Below are 24,026 nucleotides of genomic sequence, written 5' to 3'. Positions count from 1 at the left end.
AACAAACTGCACAGTGGAGGTAAGTATGACATGTTTGTTATTTAGAAGAAAAAAAAAATGCAAGGGTTTAAAAACCCTTTAAGCCGGCCATAGACGGAGCGCTTTTCTTTCCTGTATCTACAAAAGCAAGCTTTCCTGGCTGGTTTTGGGATCTGCGACCAGGAGGGTTATCAGAATCTGGAAGCCCCCTTTAAGCCCTCCCAAATCCTGCCCCCCCCCCCATTTGAATGAATATGGGTACCAGGTACCCCTACTCATTCACCAAAAAACAGTTAAGAGTGTAAATAAACACAAGGGGCAGTTTTTGACAAGCCCTTTATTAGGAAAACAAAAATGTAAAATAAATTGTTCCCCAGTGTAGATCCAACCTCAATCATGATGTCTGCTGCCACCGCTGACCCTCCCCCCCCCCCCCCCCCCCAAAAAAACGAAGTTCCACTTTCAACGAAGGCTCCTGCAGAATGAAAGCTACACCGCCTCTCGTTGCTAAATAAACCTAGGGGCAGAGCCACCCGGTGACATCACCGGATGCCTCCCCCGTGACGTCACAACCGGGGCATGCTGGGTCAGTGACGTCACAAGAGGGCAGGCCACCCTGTGATGTTATTTAGCGGCAGGAGGCAGCAGAGCCGTCATTCGGCAACAGCCTTTTTTGGGAGTGGAGCTTTTTTTTAAGGTCAGCAGTAGAGGCATCGTGATTGATGTTGAATCTACACCGGGCGGGGCCAATTATTACTTTTTTCTTTAATAAAGAACTTGTAGAAAACTGCCTCCTAGTTTCACACTACACATTTTTTTTTTGATGAATGAGTGTGCCCCATACTCATTCACATGGGGGAGACTAGGTTCTGATAAGCCCCCCCCGCCAACAGATCCCCACAACCACCGGCCAAGGTTGTGGGGAAGAGGCCCCTTGTCCTCATCAACATGGGGGCAAGGTGCTTTGGGGGGGGCAGAGTCCCCCCCTGCCCCAAAGCCCCCACCCCCATTTTAAGAGCATGTGACCTGTTATGGTGGTTAAGTAGGGGAGCCACTTGCTTGCTCCCCCCCCCCTTTCCTGACCTGCCGAACTGCATGCTTGGATAAGGGTCTGGTATGAATTTTTTTTTCTAATTTTGGCCACTCATTAGGGGGGATTTTAAGTAGAAGTGTAACCAAAGCTATTTTGGCTATACTTTTGTAATTCACAGGGATACACTTCACTCTGCACTCCTGTGATCTGTTTTTAGCTGACAGCAGGCTAATGTCTGCTATTGGCTGATGTCACTCAGCCATTCCAAGCATAGGAAAGATTGGTCAGGATCCACCCAGGTGCCTGGAACGGCACCTGGCTCAGCATCTCAGCAATCAGTCCAGAGTCTGAACCAGGCCTCTCCCGCCCTCTCCACACCCCAGCGTTCCAGTGAGCACTGGAGGAAAGAGCAGAAAGCTAAAGACTGACAGTCATGGCCCTTTGCTCCGAGCGGAGGAGAGAATTCAGCGATCAGTGGTATTTGATCACTTAGTTCTCACTTCAAAGCCAGCGGGGGACAGATGCAGCATTGGATCGATGCTGCATCCACATAGGCAAGTATAATTGTTTGGATGTTTTATAAGTCCATACTTCTCTTTTAATTCAATGCTTTGCTTCTCAGGATGCGTACACCCCTCTCTGCTGCCTCAACAGGCAAGTTAGTGACTGGGGCGGGGGGGGGGGGGAGTAGTAAAAATGCTGCTCAACTGTTTTTACCACCCTAAAACACAAGTGTAAATGGGACCCGAGGACTCATTCACACAAGGTTGGTTGGCAGTAAAACCAGAAAGTTGAGCTGTGTTTTTACTGCCTTCCAACTGCTCCCCCTTTAGCTGCAGAGGCAGCAGGTGGGGAGGTACACATACCACAGCCACGTTGCTTTGCTTAAGGAGTCCATAGATAATAGTTTGTTTTTTTGTTGAACCAGCTGGTTGAATAAACAAAAAAAATGGACTCAATTTCCCCATCCGAATCTTCCCTGCCGAGCTATTGTATTCTGACAGTGGGGGAGGTTTTCACACTGGGGTGTTGCGCTTGCGATTGCAATGATTAGGCAGCGCTGCCGAAGCGCCAGAAAAGGGCTTTTGGCGGCGCCTCAACACTGGCATTTTTATCCCCATCTTTGGAGTTAAAAGTGTCCCGCTAGCGGCCGAACAAAAGCATGCGGCGCTTTACTGCTAACGCACAGATGGCCCCAGTGTGAAGGGGCTCTTAAGCTGACCATACATGGATCAAAATTCTTGTGACTGAGTCTCAGTAATTAAGCATTTAGGGAGTTAAAAGGGTTGTAAAGGTTCGTGTTTTTAGGATGCATTAAGGTGAAAAAACACCTGGCATTCACCGGCCCCCCATTTTACTTACCTGAACCCCTTCATTCAGTCGGCGGGGACGTGCTGCCTCTCTCTCTCTCCCAGCTCTTGATTGGATAGATTGATAGCAGCGCAGCCATTGGCTCCCGCTGCTGTCAATCAAATCCAATGACGTGGGCGCCGGGGGGGGGGGCGAAGCCCAGTTCTGCATTTGCCATCTATGGACGCTGAATGCTAGACTCAGGAGCGTGCCCGCAAGGTAATACCCCGGGAGATTGCTTCTACAAGGGGGTTATCTGATGTGAGGAGGAGCTGCGAGAGCCCCTGGGGGACCCCAAAAGAGAAGGTTTGGGGACACTCTGTGCAAAACGAGCTGCACAGTGGAGGTAAGTATGTTTGTTATTTAACAAAAATATAATAATTACCCTTACAATCACTTTAAATCAGGCAGTGAGGAGGTGATATACTGTATTGCCTCCAGACTGCCTGTCAAATGCATCTTAGTTTTTGCAGGTTGGGATGTCTGCATCTGAAAAGTGATCCGAGTGTGGATTGCTTTTCAAAGGAGCTTCAGACCATGCTTTTAAACAAGCCCTAAAAGGATTTTTGCACTGTGTATGTCTCTACACCCTCTCTGTGTTAACCATTATGACATAGAAAGCGATAAAAAAAAGATGAAAAGCAACCGCCTATTTTTAGGCCCCGCGTGAAGGAGACCATTATTGGGTCCCTCGGTAGGATGACAGGCTACATGAAAAGTACACAAGAGAGGGACATATATTTCTCAGAGCTTCTCTATGACTCTGCTCATTGCCCTCCTTTCATTTATAAATACAGAATAAGTCCATAGAGAATGTACAGCCCAGAGCCAAGGAGCACCACTAATCCTCCTCTCCAGTCTCCACAACAGGACATGTGACAATATACCTCTCTGGGAGAACCCCCTCCGCTGGGTGAAGAGGGAGGCTCCCCATCGCGCCCCCTTGTGGCTCCTCCTCGAGGCCTCCAGTACACGAGCGGCGACCTGCATGATACTACTACTATAGAGCGCAGTGCAGAGCCTGAGGAGACAGCGCAGAGCCCAGCGCACAGCACAGCGACTTTCCCCGAGGACACCGAAGTCCAGCAATGAGGGGCGAGCAGAGGGGGCGGAGCGGAGGAGGCGGGTCGTTGAGGAGACAGCCTGTTACTGATTGACAGACACTCGGCTCTAGGTGTGATAGTACACAAGTCCAAGGAGAACACTTACAGCGGTGAGGTGGTGTCATTTCCTTCACTATCAGGGGAATTTATCCAAACTGGAGGAGACAGCATCTGGAGCAGCTGTGCATGGCAACCAATCAGCTGCTAGTGCTAGTAATCCCTTACATATACCCAGTAGGGTTGCCACCTTTGCTTCAAGCCGAACACTTAAGCGGCACGCAGCAAAAACTTTTTTTTACATAGCAAATGAAAAATGAAATGTAGTACAAATGTAAAACCTGTATAACCTTTATAAAACGATGCTGCACCAAAATGCATGATACTTTGTTACCATAGGTTTCGCTGCAGGTGAATGAGCGCAGGAGCAAGAGGTGTGGTTGTGTCATGAAGACTTAATGGCACCACTGCACTTCTACAAAAGGACTGTGTGTTTTTGTGCATTTCAGGAATCCACACAATTCTGTGCGCATTCCTGCAACCCACAGATGTCTACCTAGGGCAGGGGAAGTGAATTCAAATTTAAGGAGGTCCAGTCACTTCTTCCAGCTGAGTTCCAAATGATGATACCCCCCCCCCCCCACCTTGTTCTCCTCTCCCACTTCATCTTGTGCAGCCCCCCCCCAAACTTGTGGACTCCCCTCATCTTGTGCAGCTTCCCCTACCTCCTTACCTTGTGCGGCCCTGTTTGAGTGGTAGCAGGTGGTGGTTGGCCAGAGGTCCCCGGGACAGCGGGATGGAAGAGGACACACTGCCTGCACACCACGGTGGCCATCTTCAGGCTGTTCTAGCACAGCTAACACCGGAGTTAGGGGGCAGGGCTGAGGTGGACCGGGCTAGGAAAACTCCACGTATGGGCAAAAGCGTCATTGGTTGGTAGGACACTGGTCCTAGCTGCCAATGGAGCAGATCATATGGGGGGGGGGGGGGGGCAGGCGCCCGGCAAGAGAGAAGGCAGAGGGACACAGAGGTGCGGCTGACAGGATCCTGAGCTGCCGCACTGGCTCCACAAGACAGCCAGATTTACCGGACTGGGTATATGTTGTGTCCAGGTTACCAGGGGACAGAAACCCAGGCACAAGTTGCCAAACCCATACTGTCTGGGTCAATCTTGTACATGTGGCAACCCTAATACCCAGTGATGTGACTGGCCTCTGGAGGTGCACATAGATGAAACAAACCCTTCTACATAAGTTGCACCTGTCTATCTGCAGTCATCTCTTCATCTATTCAAAGTCCATAATCTATAAGGTTTGTCTGAGCAGTCAGAAAAAAGGGGGCGGGGAGCTGAAATTACACTGCAAAGCTCAGTGAGGAGAGCTCTGAGAGCTGATTGGAGGGAAGAGACACCCCCCTCCACCCAGCACACAGGGATTAGGCGCCCTAGTGGGGACACCACAGAACTGCACCCACTAATGCCTTTGGCGCAGGTTCAGAGCAGCTTTCATGTGAAATCAACATTAAAGAGGAACTGCAGTCAGCTCACATAATTTGTAATAAAAACATATTTTCCATTCTGAAGCTTCCCTCCAACCACTTTGCATATTATTTTATATATACTGTGATTCTGTACTTGCCAAATATGCTGGAGATCTCCCTCCACTAAGTCTGGCTGCATCAATTTTAACTGTGGGCAGCTGAAGCTGCTGCCTGTTCACTTCCTGGATTTACACACAGAGGCAAACCTCCAGCTCTGCAGCTCTCATTGGCCCTGTTATGGCTCACCCCCCTCCCTTCCTGGCAAACTCTCACAAGAGTGAGAGAGAGAGAGCTGTGCATGATGTCATAAGCCTTGGCTTTTTACCAGACAAGGAACAGGAAGTAGGCTGAATAAGGTATCTACTGGTAGAAAAAAAATGTTTTACTATCCAAAGTTAAAACAACAAGGGTAGAATATTTAATAGATGGAAAGATGAAAAATGACTGAATGTCAGCTTTAAATGACATTGTTCCCTTTAGAAATGTCATTTTGCTATGGCATGTCCTATACATTGCACAGATGTGCCACTTTACAGGCAGACTAAGGGAACCCCCCCCCGGGCACGATATTTAAAGGAATATTTAATTTTTATTGTTTCACTTTAAGCATCATTAAAATCACTGCTCCTTTCAAAACAATCGTTTAAAAAAAATCTTTTTTGCATTTATACATGTCCCCTAGGGCAGTACCCGGGTACCCATACACTTTTTATGGTCCAGTCATGTGATCTGTGTCCCCAGAGGTGCAGCAGGGGAGAGGAGAGAACATCAACCACAGATGGACCATAGGAGCCTATGGGTGAAGTCACCACTCCAGGCTTTACTATCAGAGTGCTCTCTACTCTCCCCTGCGGCCTCCACTGGCTGATGCAGGGGATTAGGTGACCGGACCGAAGCAGACTGAAAATAGGAGCGACCCTGCAGCAGGATGTGATAAAATGGAGACATGCAGCTCTCTACAGGATTGCCACACACTGTACAGCAGCACAGCGTATCGCACTGCTGTACAGCGACATAAAACAATGTACTAAGGCTTCATGTACACGGGACGTTTTTTGACAGATAGTAACCCACGTTTAAAACGTCCATTTTGCCGCGTTTACATGCTGCGTTTAGCCGCGTTTGGCGTCTGAAACCTCAGAAACTTCGGCGTCTGAACTCATTTTTTTTGCCTTCAAAAAAAGGCCTACAAACTCAACTACCTAAAAACGACAGTAAATGAACCTGTGTACATGTACACATAAGATAACATTGAATGAGTTCAGGGGCAGTAAAAAGTGTCCAAATGCCTCTAAACGTCCATTTAGCAGCAGCAGTGTACATGGGGCCTTAACCCTCTCATGCTAAAAGAAATACATTTAAATAAAATTATCTATAAATAAATAAGTAAATGTATAAATAATACTCAAGTAAATTTATTATCAGGAGGACTTATATGTAGACACGATCTGTGTATTGTTTTGATTTTGCAACGTTTGAAAAGTAATTGTTACATATTTAACACATTGCATATTTTGTATTCATTTTACAAGCACTGGGCTTATGTTTGTTAGTTTTGTCCACTATGCATGATCTTTTTTACATTATTGGGTGGGTAGGTTGGTGGTGTTAAAGGAGAAGTGAGCTTTTTAGGCTGGGCTTCTCCTATGGGTCACAGGAATGCAATTCGTTTAGCACTCCTGTGATCTGTTTTCAGCAGAGACCGGTCTGAAGTCCGCTCTCCGCTGATGTCACTGCAATCAGCCGAGGCAGCGCGTCATCCCGACTTCCGAAGTCTGGATCCACCACTAAGTAGTAGATGGGTATGGGTTAGTTTTAGAGAATAAGAATATTGTTTAACCACTTCAGCCCTGGAAGGATTTACCCCCTTCCTGCCCAGAGCACTTTTTGCGATTCTGCACTGCGTCGCTTTAATTGACAATTGCGCGGTTGTGCAACGTTGCACCCAAACAAAATTGACGTCCTTTTTTTCCCACAAATAGAGCTTTCTTTTGGTGGTATTTGATCACCTTTGCGGTTTTTATTTTTTGTGCTATAAACAAAAAAATAGCGACAATTTTTTAAAAAAAGCAATATTTTTTACTTTTTGCTATAATATATATCCCCAAAAATATATAAAAAAACACATCTTTCCTCAATTTAGGCCGATATGTATTCTTCTACATATTTTTGGTAAAAAAAATTGCAATAAGCGTATATTGATTGGTTTGCGCAAAAGTTATACCATCTACAAAATAATGGATAGTTTTATGGCATTTTTATTATTATTATTTTTTTTATTAGTAATGGCAGCGATTTGCGATTTTTATCGTTACTGCGACATTATAGCGGACACATCGGACACTTTTGACACTATTTCGGACCATTGTCATTTATACAGCGATCAGTGCTATAACAATGCACTGTTTACTGTGTAAAGGACACTGGCAGGGAAGGGGTTAAACACTAGGGGGCGATCAAGGGGTTAAGTGTGTCCTAGGGAGTGATTCTAACTGTAGGGGGGATGGGCTACTAGTCGCATGACAGCGATCATTGCTCCCGATGACAGGGAGCAGTGATCTTTGTCATGTCACAAGGCAGAACGGGGAAATGCCTTGTTTACAAAGGCATCTCCCCGTTTTTCTGCTCCGTGACACGATCGCGAGCACGCGGCAGACATCGAGTCCGCGGGACCCGCGGTCATGGAGCACGCGCATGCCCACATTGCCGCTTCTTAAAGGGGACGTACCTGTATGCCCATTTGCCCAGCCGTGCTATTGTGCCGACGTATATCATCGTGCGCTGGTCGGCATGTGGTTAACCACTTCAGCTCTGGAAGGTTTACCCGCCATTTTTTTGCAATACTGCACTGCGTTACTTTAACTGACAATTGCGTGGTCGTGCAACACTGTACCCTAATAAAATTGATGCCCTTTTTTCCCACAAATAGAGCTTTCTTTTGGTGGTATTTGATCACCTCTGTGGTTTTTATTTTTTGCACTATAAACAAAGGAAGACTGACAGTTTTTGAAAAAAAAAAAAAAATTTTTTTTTACTTTCTGCTATAAAACACATCCAATCAAAAAATGTAAAAAATCTAATTTCTTCATCAAATTAGGCCAAGATGTATTCTGCTACATATTTTTGTTAAAAAAAAAAAAAATCACAATAAGCGTATATTGATTGGTTTGCACAAAAGTAATAGCATCTACAAACTATGGGATATGTTTATGGAATTTGTATTTATTTATTTATTTTACTAGTAATGGCAGAGATCAGTGACTTATAGCAGGATTGCGATATTGCGGCAGACAAATCAGACACTAAATGACACTTTTGACATTTTTTTTTGGGAGCAGTGACACCAATACAGTAAGTAGTGCTAAAAAATATGCACTGTCACTGTACTAATGACTGTCAGGGAAGGGGTTAACATCAGGGAAGGGGTTAAATGTGTTCCCTGGGAGTGCTTGCTAACCGTATGTGGGGTGGATTAACTGTGGGAAGACAGAGATCTGTGATCAGCGAGAACAGGTCGCCTGTGACGTGAGTACGCTCACCAGATCTGGAAGTGCAAAATCATGTACCTGTACGTGATTCTGCGCACAGGAGACACCGCCTCACTGTAAATATTTGTGGGACGGTCAGCAAGCAGTTAATGTCACTTTTAACCACTTCCCGACCACCTGCCATACATATACTGCCGAAAGGTGGCTCCATTATGCATAATCACGCACCTGTACATGATTTTGTAAATGGCCGCTGAGGTCGCGCTGGTCGCCGGAGCCGCAATCGCACGCTGATTGGCCACAGGGGGAGCCACCCACAATCGCTCCCCGCAGAGACAGAACGGCGGTCTGCCGATGTAAACAAGCAGACTGCCGTGTTGTCAGGCAGCATGGACACTCTGATCTAGTGTTCCTGCTAATCAGGAACACGGATCAGAGTGTCCATGCAATGAGCCAATCCCCCCACACAGTTAGAAACACACTGAGGGAACACACTTAACCCTTTGATCAGTGTCGGACTGCCCATATGCAACGTAGGGAAACCGCCCTTCCCAAAGCTACTCATTATTAAAAATAATAATACTGGCACCTTTAAGTGTGTGCAGGATGCCAGACACAGGGGTGTATGGGAAGCACGACGTGCTGCAATCAAGTGCTTGCAAACAAGAAGCTCTATTGGCTTCCTTTAGAAAGTCCTCAGGGCACTGAGCTCTGCGCCCTGAACACTCCCTCTATCATTGTTTCCTGCTGTGGTGTGTGATTGGCGGGTCCTGTGCCTTCACTTCCGGTTTATCTGACCCTTCCCCACATCTCTGAAGGTGGATGACAGGCGACTTGTGTGAGAGCTGTGAGTATGAGGGGGGAGAGGGGTGACATCTATTGTAAAGGGGGGCTCTGATCTGATGGTGACATCTAATGTAAAGGGGGGCTCTGATCTGATAGTGACATCTAATGTAAATGGGGACTCTGATCTGATGGTGACATCTAATGTAAAGGAGGACTCTGATCTGATGGTGACATTTAGTGTTAAGGGGGGCTCTGATGGTGACATCTAATGTAAAGGAGGACTCTGATCTGATGGTGACATTTAGTGTTAAGGGGGGCTCTGATGGTGACATCTAATGTAAAGGAGGACTCTGATCTGATGGTGACATCTAATGTATAGGGAGACACTGATGGTGACATCTAATGTAAAGGAGGACTCTTATGGGAACATCTAATGTAAAGGGGGGCTCTGATGGTGACATCTAATGTAAAAGAAGGACTCTTATTGTGACTACTAATGTAAAGGGGGTCTCTGATGGTGACATCTATTGTAAAGGAGGACTCTGATCTGACGGTGACATCTAATGTAAAGGGGGGCTCTGATGATGACATCTAATGTAAAGGAGGACTCTGATAGTGACATCTAAAGTAAAGGAGGGCTCTGATGGGGATATTTGATGTAAAGGAGGACTCTGATCTGATGGTGACATCTCAGTAAAAGAGGACTCTGATGGTGACATCTAATGTAAAGGGGGCTCTGATGGTGACATCTAATGTAAAGGGGGCTCTGATGGTGACATCTAATGTAAAGGAGAAAAATATAAAGGTAAGTAACTCCTGCGCTGTCAAGATGAAGGTGAAGATAGGGGGCTAAATACACTTCAGCAAGCACCTGATTAACTGATCCTAAGCAGAAAAAATATATATAAATGTATACGTGATGGCGTTGCGCTGTGTGTGGTATACAATGTGTATCAACCCAATATACAAAATATATAAAATACCATGTGATGAAAAAAAGGCCTAGAACCAAATATATAAAATCTATATAACAAAATGTGACATTGAACGAATAAGTGAATAAATAAATAAACAGTGTGATAAAGTCCAACATGCACCACTGAGTGCTGGATAGAAGCTGGATAAAACCAATATAGTCTGGTAGTGAGAGTGATAAAACAAGAAACAAATTCCACTATAAAAGTCTGAAATAATGTTCCACACAAATAGTTAATCCCTCTACCATGAGCAATCAATCGATCGGTGCCCAGCTAATCTTCTAATGGTGGCACCTCTGTGTGCACAAGCCTCTCACCTTACTGCCGTAAGGTATACGGCATAGAAGGAATTATAGGTGATCTGCAAACATTCTTTTGACCAGCTCCAGTGAACTTAAACTATCGTGGTCTCAGTATGTGGGGTTTAGATAAAAAAGAAAAAAAGGCAGCCCATAGCGTAATCCCATATGAGGTAGTTTGTGGTGACACGCATAATAAATGAACTCACTTATTATATAGAATAGCTGGCACCAATCCATGAGTGCCGAGCTCGTATCCTTCTGCCCAGATTTTGAAGTTAGATGTTCAGGTCCCTCTGTTAATATCCTCAGTATGCAGGGGGAGTTTTAGGCACAAAGAAAGGAAATGCCCATAGTGTAATCCCCTATAACAAAGTTTATTAAACACAAGCAGAGTAAAAGCAAACACACGTTTAAAAACAGTAAAATAGCAGCAATCCACGAGCATCAAGCTCGTATGTTCCTGGTAAACCTATTGGTCCATTGGAGGACTGGAGCAATAAGTTTACCAGGAACTGGCTGTACATACAAGCTTGGTGCTCGTGGATTGCTGCTATTTTACTGCTTTTAAACTTGAGTGTTTGCTTTTACTCTGCTTAGATTAGAAGATTAGCTGGGCACCGATCGACTGATTGCTCACGGTGGAGGGATTCACTATTTGTGTGGAACATTATTTCAGACTGTAATGCCATGTACACATGATAGCACATTCTGACAACAAAATCCATGTTTTTTTTCCGACGGATGTTGGCTCAAACTTGTCTTGCATACACACGGTCACTTAAATCTTGTTGGAAATTCCGAACGTCAAGAACGTGGTGACATACAACACGTACGACGAGCTGAGAAAAATTAAGTTCAATAGCCAGTGCGGCTCTTCTGCTTGATTCTGAGCATGCGTGGAACTTTGTGCGTCGGAATTGTGTACACAGGATCGGAATTTACGACAACGGATTTTGTTGTCGAAAAATTTGAGATCCAGATCTCAAATTTTGTGAAATTCCAATGGAAAATGTACTATGGAGCCTACACACAGGCCCGGATTTACTCCCTTTGCCGCCCCAAGGCCGGGTCTTTCAATGCCGCCCCCCCCCCCCCCCCACGCACACACACACATACACACACACCACGTCCTTTATCGATGACTTCTACAATAGATCAATTAAAAACATATCTCCACACATGAGAACACTGAAAATAACTGGCTTTAATTGTACAGACTAAAAATACTTCAGGGTAAGCGCGCGAGGGGTAAGGATTTTTCGCAGGCAATTTTTCAAGGCAATGGCTGGTGTTAGTGCTTCAATCATCCCCGGCACCATGGTTGGTATGGTGTCAGGATGATTGAAACACATTACTTCTATCATTACATTGTAATATAAACTGAAATAGTTCAACTCACCATAATGCAGAATCATTGGGAGCCCTGAGCGTGTCACTTGCCACCATCTCTTGTCACTTGCCACTATGCCTGCCACCAGATGGGGATGTCACTTGCCACTATGCCTGCCACCAGATGGGGATGTCACTTGCCACCATGCCTGCCACCAGATGGGGATGTCACTTGCCACGCTGCCTGCCACCAGATGGAGATGTCACTTGCCACGCTGCCTGCCACCAGATAGGGATGTCACTTGCCACGCTGCCTGCCACCAGATGGGGATGTCACTTGCCACGCTGCCTGCCACCAGATGGGGATGTCACTTGCCACGCTGCCTGCCACCAGATGGAGATGTCACTTGCCACGCTGCCTGCCACCAGATGGGGATGTCACTTGCCACGCTGCCTGCCACCAGATGGGGATGTCACTTGCCACGCTGCCTGCCACCAGATGGGGATGTCACTTGCCACCATGCCTGCCACCAGATGGGGATGTCACTTGCCACCATGCCTGCCACCAGATGGGGATGTCACCTTCCACGCTGCCTGCCACCAGATGGGGATGTCACCTTCCATGCTGCCTGCCACCAGATGGGGATGTCACTTGCTACGCTGCCTGCCACCAGATGGAGATGTCACTTGCTACGCTGCCTGCCACCAGATGGGGATGTCACTTGCTACGCTGCCTGCCACCAGATGGAGATGTCACTTGCTACGCTGCCTGCCACCAGATGGGGATGTCACTTGCCACCAGATGGGGATGTCACTTGCCACGCTGCCTGCCACCAGATGGGGATGTCACTTGCCACCAGATGGGGATGTCACTTGCCACGCTGCCTGCCACCAGATGGGGATGTCACTTGCCACGCTGCCTGCCACCAGATGGGGATGTCACTTGCCACGCTGCCTGCCACCAGATGGGGATGTCACTTGCCACCATGCCTGCCACCAGATGGGGATGTCACTTGCCACCAGATGGGGATGTCCCTTGCCACCAGATGGGGATGTCACTTGCCACCAGATGGGGATGTCCTTTGCCACCATGCCTGCCACCAGATGGGGATGTCACTTGCCACCATGCCTGCCACCAGATGGGGATGTCACTTGCCACCAGATGGGGATGTCCCTTGCCACCAGATGGGGATGTCACTTGCCACCAGATGGGGATGTCCCTTGCCAATGTAGCCATCCTGCCTGCCATCAGAAGGAGGAGGGCGGAACAGCAGTGCGGGCAATGAGAGATGTCATCTCTCTCCCCGCCGCCGCACCGCTGACACTACTAGCTACTCTCAATTTTTTTAAAAGTGGCACCGGGCGGCGCAATCACGCTACTGCGCATGCGCCACCCGGCCGAGCGCTTACGAGCTTTCCCGAGCCCGGCCGGCTTCGGAACGGCGCATGCGCAGTTGCGTGGTCGGCTCGCGACCATCTTTTCTATGGGCACTGGTGCTCATAATAGACTTTAATGGGCAGCACGAAAGGGGGGGCGGCCGCGAAGTCGCTGCAGGAGCAGCACCGCCCCTACACCACTGCCGCCCCGAGGCCTGGCCTCGGTGGCCTTGTGGCTAATCCGGCCCTGCCTACACATGGTCGGAATTTCCGACAAAAAGCTCCCATTGAACATTTTCCGTCGGAAAATCAGACGTGTGTACGGGGCATTACAGTGGAATTTGTTTCTTGTTTTATTACTCTTACTACCGGACTATATTAGTTTTATCCAGCTTTATTGCCCACTAAGTGGTGCATGTTGGACTTTATTACACTGTTTATTTATTTGTTCACTTATTCGTTTGATGTCACATTTTGTTATATAGATTTCATATATTTGGTTCTAGGCCTTTTTTCATCACATTGTATTTTATATATTTTGTATATTGAGTTGATACACATTTGTATACCACACACAGCACAACGCCATCACGTATACATTTAATGTAAAGGTGGACTCTGATGGTGACATCTAATGTAAAGGGGGACTCTGATGGAGACATCTAATGTAAAGGAGGACTCTGATGGTGAAATCTTATGTAAAGGAGGACTCTGATGGGGAAATCTAGTGTAAAGGGGGACTCTGATGGGGACGTCTGATGTAAAGGGGGACTCTGATGGGGACATCTGATGTAAAGGAGGACTCTGATGGGTACATCTGATGTAAAGGGGGACTCTGATGGGGACACCTGATGTAAAGAGGGACTCTGATGAGGACCCCTGATTTATAGGGGGATGCTAATGGGGACACCTGTTGTAAAGGTGGACTCTAATTGGGACTCCTGATGTAAAAGGGCAACTGCCTTAAAGGGGGCCTCTGATTGGGACACCTGATGTATAGGGGGACTCTATTGAGGACGCCTGATGTAAAGGGGCTCTGATTGGAACATCTGATGTAAAAGGGGGCTCTGATGAGGACACCTTATGTTAAGTGGTTTTATTTTCTTTTAATTGAAATGTGATTGGCCTACTGTGACGGGCACAGTGAGGCTGCAATTGATGGGCACAGTGAGGCTGAAATTGATGGGCACAGTGAGGCTGCATTTGATGGGCACAGTGAGGCTGCATATGATGGGCACAGTTTTATCTAGCAGTGATGATACATAATCACCTGATAAATGGCTATTTACAGTCCTGCATTACTAACAGTTTAATTTTTCAGTTTGTTTGCACCCCCCAAAAATTTTGAACACCAGCTGCCACTGCAGAGAAATAGAACAATACTTCCTGCTGAACGACACACCGGAGGTCTCAAAGGCCACTATATGGGAAGCGCATAAAGCCTATTTTAGGGGAAACTGATCTCTATAGGGGCTAGAAAAAAGAAAGAAAGAACAAGAAATATGGAAAATACGATTAAGCAAATATATGAGTTGGAACAGATGCATAAAAAGGGATTATATCTTAAAATACAGACACTAATAATGAAAAGAGACCAGCTAAAAGATTAAAAGGAACAAGAAAAAAGTAAAGTCTTTAATAAAGTAGCAAAAGATAGGTATACATGGAAGAATAAACTAGGGAAATATTATAGTATTATAACATATTATAGTGTCCTATATGCGGTAAGGAATAAAGAGACACAAGAAGCAGAAAAAATAAGAAAACAAAAAATACAAGAATACTTAAAAGATGCAAAACTACCTAAAATCTCAGCAGAAAGACTGCAGACTCTAGAACAGGGATATGCAATTAGCGGACCTCAAGCATTTGCAGAACTACAAGTCCCATGAGGCATAGCAAGACTCTGACAGCCACAAGCATGACACCCAGAGGCAGAGGCATGATGGAACTTGTAGTTTTGCAACAGCTGGAGGTCCGCTAATTGCATATCCCTGCACTAGAAGATCCAATAACACAGGAAGACACAGGAAGAAATAAGAACAGCAATAAATAGCACAGCATCAGGGAAGAGCCCAGGTCCCGATGAGTTTACAATTAGATACTATAAAAAATTTAAGGATCAACTAATACCAAAAATATGTGACTATCTGAATAAATTAGGAGAGGAAGAGGAGATGAGAAGAAAATCATTGTTAGCATATATTACGGTAATTCCTAAAGAAGGAAAAGACATAACAATCTGTTCTAATTATAAAACAATAGCACTGTTGAATGCAGATACAAAGCTATATGCAACAGTCCTAGCAACAAGAATGAAGTAATTGATGTTGGAATGGATCTATGCAGATCAATCAGGGTTTATACCAGGTAGAGAAGGAAAATTAACAGTTTAAGAACATTACTAATGCTGCGAAAAGAAAGAAATATGGATTCCCCAGTGCTACTCCTGTCAATAGATGCGGAAAAGGCATTTGGCAGGGTAGACTGGGGATTCATCATGGATACATTAAGAGATTTGGGGTTAGGGCCAAAAATGATCCACTGGATTAAAAATGTATACAACCACCCTACAGGGTTGGTAAAAGTCAATGGAAATATGTTGCCTCCCTTTGAGATGTTTAACGGAACAAGACAAGGGTGTCAGAAACCATGAAATCAGACCGAGACAGAAGTACAGTGAAATCACACCTGTTTAATAATAAAAGTAAAAAGAACAAACTTAGTCAAAACATGCCAAAGTTCAGTAACCGGAACGGATAGTCAGCCAAGCCAGAAGTCAGGGATCACTGAGTGGAACAGCAAGCAGGATCTGGAGCCACAAGGGATGTCAGCAAAGCAAGTCTTTAAACAGGAATGCAGAAGAATGCTTCTTTGATGTTGACCAAGGTGAAGGCAGAGATCCACTGGGCTGAACGGCTTAAGTAGGCAGGACTGACTAGCAGGATATCAACAGCTGAGTAACTGTGGAGAGATAGGAGCTGCCAATTAGTTGACAGCTGAGCGGCCAGCTCTGAAAGGGAAGGGCTGAGCACAGCCCCGACAAAGGGTGCCCGCTTTCGCCCCTCCTGTATGTACTGTTGTTGGAACCTTTTTATTAACCTTGCGGAATAGTGTGGATATAGGAGGAGTGAAGGTGGGAGAAGAAGAACACAAGGTTGCAGCATATGCAGATAATATTTTATTATATATAACAAAGCCAAGAATGACACTCCCAAACTTAAAAAGAATTATTATCAGGCTTGAAGAAGAGGTTTCCCAGTGAAACGCGTTGACGTCACTCCTGTGTAATTGTGCAACAGCTGCGGCCCACCAGTCATCTCAGTAAAGATCCCTGTGCTCTCCACATTCAGTGAGTGAACTGTCTCTGGATGTACATACTTGGCAATCTAGCCTTGAACAGAAAGTACGGGAGTTCTGTTTTGCTGGTACAGCTGTGCTGCACAGTGCTGCCTTTACAACCTTTTCGCTGACAGTGAGTCATATAACAATGCATTTCATTTGCTGATTGAATCTCTGCATCTATCTCACTGTGAACACCATTTAGCCATTGGGGAACTGTCATCCACCTTACTGTTTCCCCAGGAACACTGACAGGCTACAGGTGGTTTGTTTGGTCACTGGTCATCTATGGCCGATGACATCAGTGCAGAGTCATGTGACTTTTTTTTTTTTTTTTTTAAATCTCATTAAGACTCAGCAAAAAAAAAATGACTATTTTTCGTAAAGGAGCCACGCCCTTATTTGTGAACTTTGTGAATTCAGCCTGTAGGATCAGTATACGGATCTAATAGGGATACGGCTCCTGTAAAAGCATGTTTTTCTTGAAGTGACGGTTATTGTGAATGAGATTTAACCCTTACAGTCCCATGGCTGAAATAAAGATCTTCTTTCTTATGATAACATTGTGAATGGAGCCTTATAAATCCTCCCTGCACATCAAATGTTTTCATTTCTTTTAACCCTTTCACTGCCAAATCATATTTTCCCCCATTTGTAACCCTTTAACTCCCAAGTCAAATGTTTTAACTTTATGAAACCAATTCCCCCCCCCCCTTTTGTTTTTAACCATTTCACTGCCAAACCAATTTTTTTTTTCATTTTTAACCCTTTCTATGAACCTTTTTTTTTCAAAACAAAGATTTTTATTTTTATTTAACCGTTTTAGCGCCAAACCAACTTCTTTTCTTTTTTAACCCTCACCATTTTTAACCCTTTCACCGCCAAAACCAATGTGTTTTTCACATTTCTTGCCCATATGCTAAAGTATAACTAAAGGAAAACCTGTTTATTGTTAGTGTTGGATGGAGTGGAGAGGGATTAGAACCCCTGTCAGGTTTTTTATTGCTGTCTGTGCTCCCTTTAGGGAGATTCATTTTCTCTATTTACCGTTACCAAAAAAAGTGAAAGAAAATTCCAGATTTCGGGTTGTCACCAGAACAGGACTTAGAGGGGAAATCTTCCAATGGGGACACTAGTTCTGGTAACACCCAGGGATGATGTCACTTTGGGAGGATTTCTCTCACTTCTTTTTTGGCTTTGGGAAAGGAAGTGAAGGGAAATCCCCCCCAATGGGGACACAGATGGCAAAGAAAACCTGACAGGGGTTATAGTCCCCCCTTACTCTATTGTAAATGAAAAAAAAAGTTTGTCTTTATTTCTATTTTATTTGGTATGCAGGGGATGGTGGGTATTCAGTATAAAAGAGGGTACAGCACATTATACATGGGGCTATGGTGTGTGGGTGGGAAGGGGTGAGCGCTCAGTTATTTGAACACTTTCACTGTTGGAGATTTTTGCTGATTTCTGCTCTCCCAGCATTCCATAGTTTGTGAAATGATGAAGGCCCCAGTCACACCTCTGACATACACTTGGATGGCAAACACCCAACAAGCATAGCACCCCCCATTGATTTCAGTGTGTTGCCCTATGCCCCACAAGCATGACAAAGTAGCTCATGACGTGTTCCGCTTTGTTTTATTTCCCATGCATTTTGCCACATTTGTTGTATTGGGGTCTCACGTTTGGGGGGTCATTTACAATAAATGGCGCTACAAGTGTGAGGCACATATTTTTGCATACGGAAAAAATTAAATTACTGCGCTATCCCAAAAATGATCGTGTATAGGGAATTAACCCTTAAATAAAGTGATAAAAGCTGCAACTAACAATGTGAGACACACACACTACAAATATCTTAAAAAGGAAAGCTGCGCTAAAAGAATTGATATGTGACCATAAACAATGATACAATCATTATCACAATTCTTTACACTTATCACTGGTGAAAACCTAAATGTTGATGCGATACCACATTGCAAGAATTTTTTATATATTCTTTATATATAAGCGCTGCGTAAATTGACAGCGCTATATAAGTACCTGAAATAAATAAATAAATACATACATATATTTTCAATGGTGTGATTTTAATGATTGTATCATTGTTTATGGTCACATATCAATTCTTTTAACATATTTTTGCATGTTTCGGGATTGTGTGGAAACGCGCATTTCTGTATGAATAGCTGTAAAATGTGGTGTGAATATGAGCAGACAGGGAATGTCTATGGCTCTGATCAATGAATACTGGACCTTCCTAAGATGAGTCCCCACAAACCACAAACCTTCCCAAAGCTGCAAAAGACGGAAGGAAAATGGCTGAGATTGGGAGAGGGGGGGCACATTTTCTTAGAGGGGGCTCTGCACAATTTCTGGGTTATGGGGGGTCTCACTGTTGCTATGGAGATAAAGGGTCTCGCTATGTAATTGGTGTCTCCACAGAGAATCCGTACAAGCCCTGAGGACCCCCGCCACCAACAAACCTGTCCAGGGGATTGGAAGGAAACCTGCAGGTATCGGCAATGGAGAATAGGAGTCTGCAGAGACAATCCAACAGGTAGGCCATGTGATAATGATCAGTCAGTACAGGAGACATTGCAGCTGTGCTCAGTCATCTATTTCCATCCTGTATATTGTACAGTCACACCAGTCCCTGCCCCCAAGGAGCTTGCAATCTAAGCTCCCTAACTCACATTCATACACATACTAGGGCCAATGTACCTCCCAGGATGTCTTTGTAGTGTGGGAGAAAACCAGAGTCCCCGGAGGAAACCCACACAGGCACAGGAAGAAAATGCAAACTCCAGGTAGGTGACGCTGTGGTTGGGAATTGAAGCGATGACCCCGGTGCTGCCCAGCAGAAGAGCTAACCACTTAATTCCTCTAACTTCTGGTGGGACTGCAGCTTCTTGTTGTATGTTTCTGTACAATGTAACAGCTCCTATGCTGCACTGCATGTGGATTAATCTGGACTCGTAGGAACATCTTAGTCTGCCAAAGACAAGCAGTTACTCATTGGGCCATTTTATATTTAAATGTCATTTTATTAAAAAGCTAAAAGAGAGAAATGAGAGTGAAAAGAGAATAGTTTGTATAGAGAGGGAAGATGGTGGGAGGAACGGCGGTGCTGGGGGAACTACTTGGAGGATATTAATGGATAGAAATCTGCTGATGGAACTGGTGCTGGTCTGGGCACTGGAATGTGCAAGCATATAGATTGTGGGAGGAGCTTCTAAAGGGTATTTATTAATAAAAGCGCGTTGTACGGTGACCTTGTCATTTCCTTTTTAGGTGATTGGTGGAAATCCATTGAGGGGTGAATATATATTTATTGGATGAAGAAACGACGATTTGGTGATTTTTGGTGATAGAATAACGTATGATTGGCCCAGAGGTCCTCAGGGTTCTGGGGGGAGGGGCATTAGTACCATCACTGGCAGAGGAACACTTTTTGTGTTGAATTTTAAGGATAAAAGCACGGGGGATGGGACGAAGTTTGATAAATACGATAACACAGAATTTTGTGGATGAACATTTTCAAGGACTTTTTTTTTGGGGGGGGGTTCACATTTTTCACAAATCTGGATATTGATTTCATGATGTAATGCATGGTGTTGTATCCCGTGTTTTATTTTCATATGTCTTTCACAAATGTGGATATTTAGGATTTATTGTATGGTGTGAATGATATAGAAATGACACAACTAGATATTGTTTGTAATATAGATCAGCAGTTAGTAGTGAGGAGGATCAGCGCTGACTTTATTTTGCTTTTTTATGCATATATTTATGCCGTCTATTTTACAACTCAGGTTTATAAACAAGTAAACAAACTGGTTGCTATGGCAACTGTGTTTACCTTTCTAGCTGATATCTCATGTACAGGGCCTTTATGTTTCCTTCTAAATCTAAACATCCTTGTTGTTATAGCAACTGGTTTGTTTACTTGTTTACAAACCTGAAAAGGTTTGTCAGCTAAAAGGTAAACAACCTTTTTGCCATAGCAACCGGTTTGTTTACAAATCTGAACTGTAAAACAGACAGCAGGAGGATGTGTTTTTTTTACAGCTCAGGTTTGTAAACAAGTAAACAAAATGGTTGCTATGACAACAAGGTTGTTTACCTTTTTAGTTGACATCTTATGTATAGGGCCCTATGTTACAACAAGGGATGGGAGGGGTGCGAGGGCCGCTGTCACAACAGGGGTTGGGAGGGGTGTGGGGGCCACTGTCACAACAAGGGATAGGAGGGGTGCGGGGGCCACTGTCACAACAGGGGGTGAGAGGGGTGCGGGGGCCACTGTCACAACAGGGGAGGGGTGCGGGGGCTGCTGTCACAACAGGGGATGAGAGGGGTGCAGGGGCCACTGTCACAACAGGGGATGGGAGGGGTGCGGGGGCCACTGTCACAACAGGGGATGGGAGGGGTGCGGGGGATGGAATCTGTAACATCTTACACCCTGAATATGGATGGAACACTATGAAAAGGTGAAGTTCTCCTTTAAGAAGTTTGCAGAGGAAGGATCCTTCTTTGCAGGAGAGATGTAGATTGTCACTTCTGTATAACCAGTCCAAAGAGTCCCCCTTTAATCCCAAGCTGATGGCTGCAGTAGCAGATTTTGTTTAGTCGGCGACCGACTTCAAAGTGAAAGTGATGGGTTGGCTCCATATCTGCCAATCATTCCACAGAGCCGACAGCGCGGTGCCCCTTCCCACCTCCTCCTGTGGTTCCCAGGTTCTCTTGCTCTTAATGGAACCCGGGAACACAATAGCCGTTTAGGGGAGGGAGAGTGCTGTGAGACCGAGGCAAATCCACGCCTTCACCTCACAAGTAAACAATGAACCCGGGAGTGATGTCACTACCGGGTTCAGATGCACCATTTCCTGCTCAGTACAACCAGGAGACACATCTAACCAGCCGATCTGTGATTGGTTAGATGGGGTGAAGGGCAGGGAAGACATTGAGGTCTAATGTCTCCATAAAGAGTTCCCTGTCACCTGTGGTTTATTAACCCCTTGTGATAGCAATCATTCAAAAATTAAAATTATATTGATTTTAAAAAAATGAAATTGCTGTAACCCCCGCACTCCTGTGCAAACACAAGCCCAGGGTTCTCACGCATGTAAACCGCGGTTGCACCACACACATGTGGAATATCGCCGCATCAGAGTGAGAAGAATAATTCGAGCACAAATGCTCCTCGTTATCTCCAGCTGTCACATGACCCGGCTCTCTCCCATATCCAGCTGTCACATGACCCAGGTCTCTCCCATATGCAGCTGTCACATGACCCGGCTCTCTCCCATATCCAGCTGTCACATGACCCAGCTCTCTCCCATATCCAGCTGTCACATGACCTGGCTCTCTCCCATATACAGCTGTCACATGTCCCGGCTCTCTTCCATATACAGCTATCACATGACCCAGCTCCAACAGACTGTCAGAGACTACAGACATGATACAAGAGACATGATACAGGAGACGGTCAGAGACTGCAGACATGCTCCAAGAGACTTCAGAGACTGCAGACATACTCCAAGAGACTGTCAGAAACGGCAGACATGCTCCAAGAGACTATCAGAGTTTGCAGACATGTTCCAAGAGACTGTCGGAGACTGCAGACATGCTCCAAGAGATGGTCAGTGACTGCAGACATGCTCCAAGAGACTGTCAGAGACTGCAGTCATGATACAAGAGGTGATCAGAGACTGCAGACATGATATAGAAAATGGTCAGAGATGGCAGACATGATACAGAAAATGGTCAGAGACTGCAGACATGCTCCAAGAGACTTCAGAGACTGCAGACATGCTCCAAGAGACTGTCAGAAACGGCAGACATGCTCCAAGAGACTATCAGAGTTTGCAGACATGTTCCAAGAGACTGTCGGAGACTGCAGACATGCTGCAAGAGATGGTCAGTGACTGCAGACATGCTCCAAGAGACTGTCAGAGACTGCAGATATGCTCCAAGAGATGGTCAGAGCCTGCAGACATGCTACAGGAGACTGTCGGAGACTGCAGACATGCCCCAAGAGATTGTCAGTGACTGCAGACATGCTCCAAAAGACTGTCAGAGACTGCAGACATGATACAAGAGGTGATCAGAGACTGCAGACATGATGCAGAAAATGCTCAGAGACTGCAGAGATGATATATGAGATGGTCAGAGACTGCAGACATGATACAGAAAATGCTCAGAGACTGCAGACATGATACAGAAAATGGTCAGAGACTATGAACATGCTACAGGGGTTGTTGGAGACTGGGGGCATGCTTCAGTAGTCAATCGACTGGAGACATAGTACATGACACATTACAGATAAGTGTCTGCAGGGGACCAATGAGCCACACAAAGTGGCAATGGGCTACATGTGGCCCCGGGCACTAAGCACTACATTGTACATTTGGAGGGAAGTGCACATTCTTTTTCCAAAATCCCAGGAGCTAGCTCTCATCTCCAGCTCTGGCAACACTGCCAGGATGCTTGCTATGAGAAATGAAATACAATCTATTGCCGAGATCGGGAACAGCAAGGGCCAGTCTTCACTAGGGTGACCACATTTCCAAACTGCCATTCAGGGACACCCCCCTGCCCCTTCCCAAAAAAAGATGGGGGGTTGGGGGAATGTAGTCTCGGGGTTGATGGGGAATTCGGCGGCAGGGGTGATTTGAATGGCTGGTGTTGTACTGCATTGTATTATATAATAAAATTGTTCAACTCACCATAATGCAGAATCAGTGGGGACCCTGAGCTTGTCACTTGCCACCTCATGCAGTGTGGCACTTGCCTCCGTTGCCTGCCACTAGATGCAGCTTGTTACTTGCCACTGTCGTCTGCCCCCAGATGCAGCTTGTCACTTGCCACCGTTGCTTGCCGACAGATGCAACGTGTCACTTGCCACCAGATGCAGCGTGTCACTTGCCACCAGATGCAGTGTGCCACTTGCCACCCATTGCCTGCCACCAGATGCAGCGTTTCAATTGCCATCGTTGCCTGATGCCAGATGCAGTCTGCCACTTTCTACCCATAGCCTGCCACCAGATGCAGTGTGCCACTTGTCACCTATAGTCTGCTACTAGGGATGAGCTAAACACCCCCTGGTTCGGTTCGCACCAGAACCTGCGAACGGACCTAAAGTTCGCGCAAACTTTAGAACCCAGTTAAAGTCTATGGGACTCGAATGTTTGAAAAGTGCTAATTTTAAAGGCTAATATGCAAGCTATTGTCCTAAAAAGGGTTTGGGGACCCGTGTCCTGCCCCAGGGGACATGTATCAATGCAAAAAAAAGTTTTAAAAAGGGACGTTTTTTCAGGAGCAGTGATTTAATGATGCTTAAAGTGAAATATTCCTTTAAATATCGTACCTGGGGGGTGTCTATAGTATGCCTGTAAAGTGGTGTGTGTTTCCCGTGCTTAGAACAG

The 24,026-nt window shown here is 45.5% G+C and overlaps 1 protein-coding gene and 1 long non-coding RNA gene across 7 annotated transcripts in view; one reads left to right on the top strand and one right to left on the bottom strand.

Moving 5' to 3' along the window:
* SUGCT (succinyl-CoA:glutarate-CoA transferase) overlaps nt 1-3,499 on the bottom strand; it is a 1,840,030-nt gene extending 1,836,531 nt beyond the window's left edge. For 5 of the 6 annotated variants that reach the window (XM_073630530.1, XM_073630532.1, XM_073630533.1 and 2 more), the window contains exon 1: nt 3,250-3,498. In XM_073630530.1, the coding sequence (XP_073486631.1) occupies nt 3,250-3,352 (103 nt within the window). In that variant the 5' untranslated portion in view covers nt 3,353-3,498. Of the gene's footprint in view, nt 1-3,249 lie in introns of all 6 variants that reach the window. The other variant, XM_073630531.1, reaches the window with a different exon arrangement.
* LOC141144643 (uncharacterized) overlaps nt 3,245-24,026 on the top strand; it is a 34,902-nt gene continuing 14,120 nt past the window's right edge. Inside the window, exons 1-2 of the long non-coding RNA XR_012244428.1 lie at nt 3,245-3,575; nt 19,045-19,159. This is a non-coding gene — a long non-coding RNA (uncharacterized lncRNA). The remainder of the gene's footprint in view (nt 3,576-19,044; nt 19,160-24,026) is intronic.

This window comes from Aquarana catesbeiana, linkage group LG05 (assembly GCF_042186555.1).
Source record: "Aquarana catesbeiana isolate 2022-GZ linkage group LG05, ASM4218655v1, whole genome shotgun sequence".
NCBI lineage: Eukaryota > Metazoa > Chordata > Amphibia > Anura > Ranidae > Aquarana > Aquarana catesbeiana.
The sequence above is the reverse complement of the archived record's forward strand: the minus strand, read 5'-3'. Positions and strand labels throughout refer to the sequence as shown.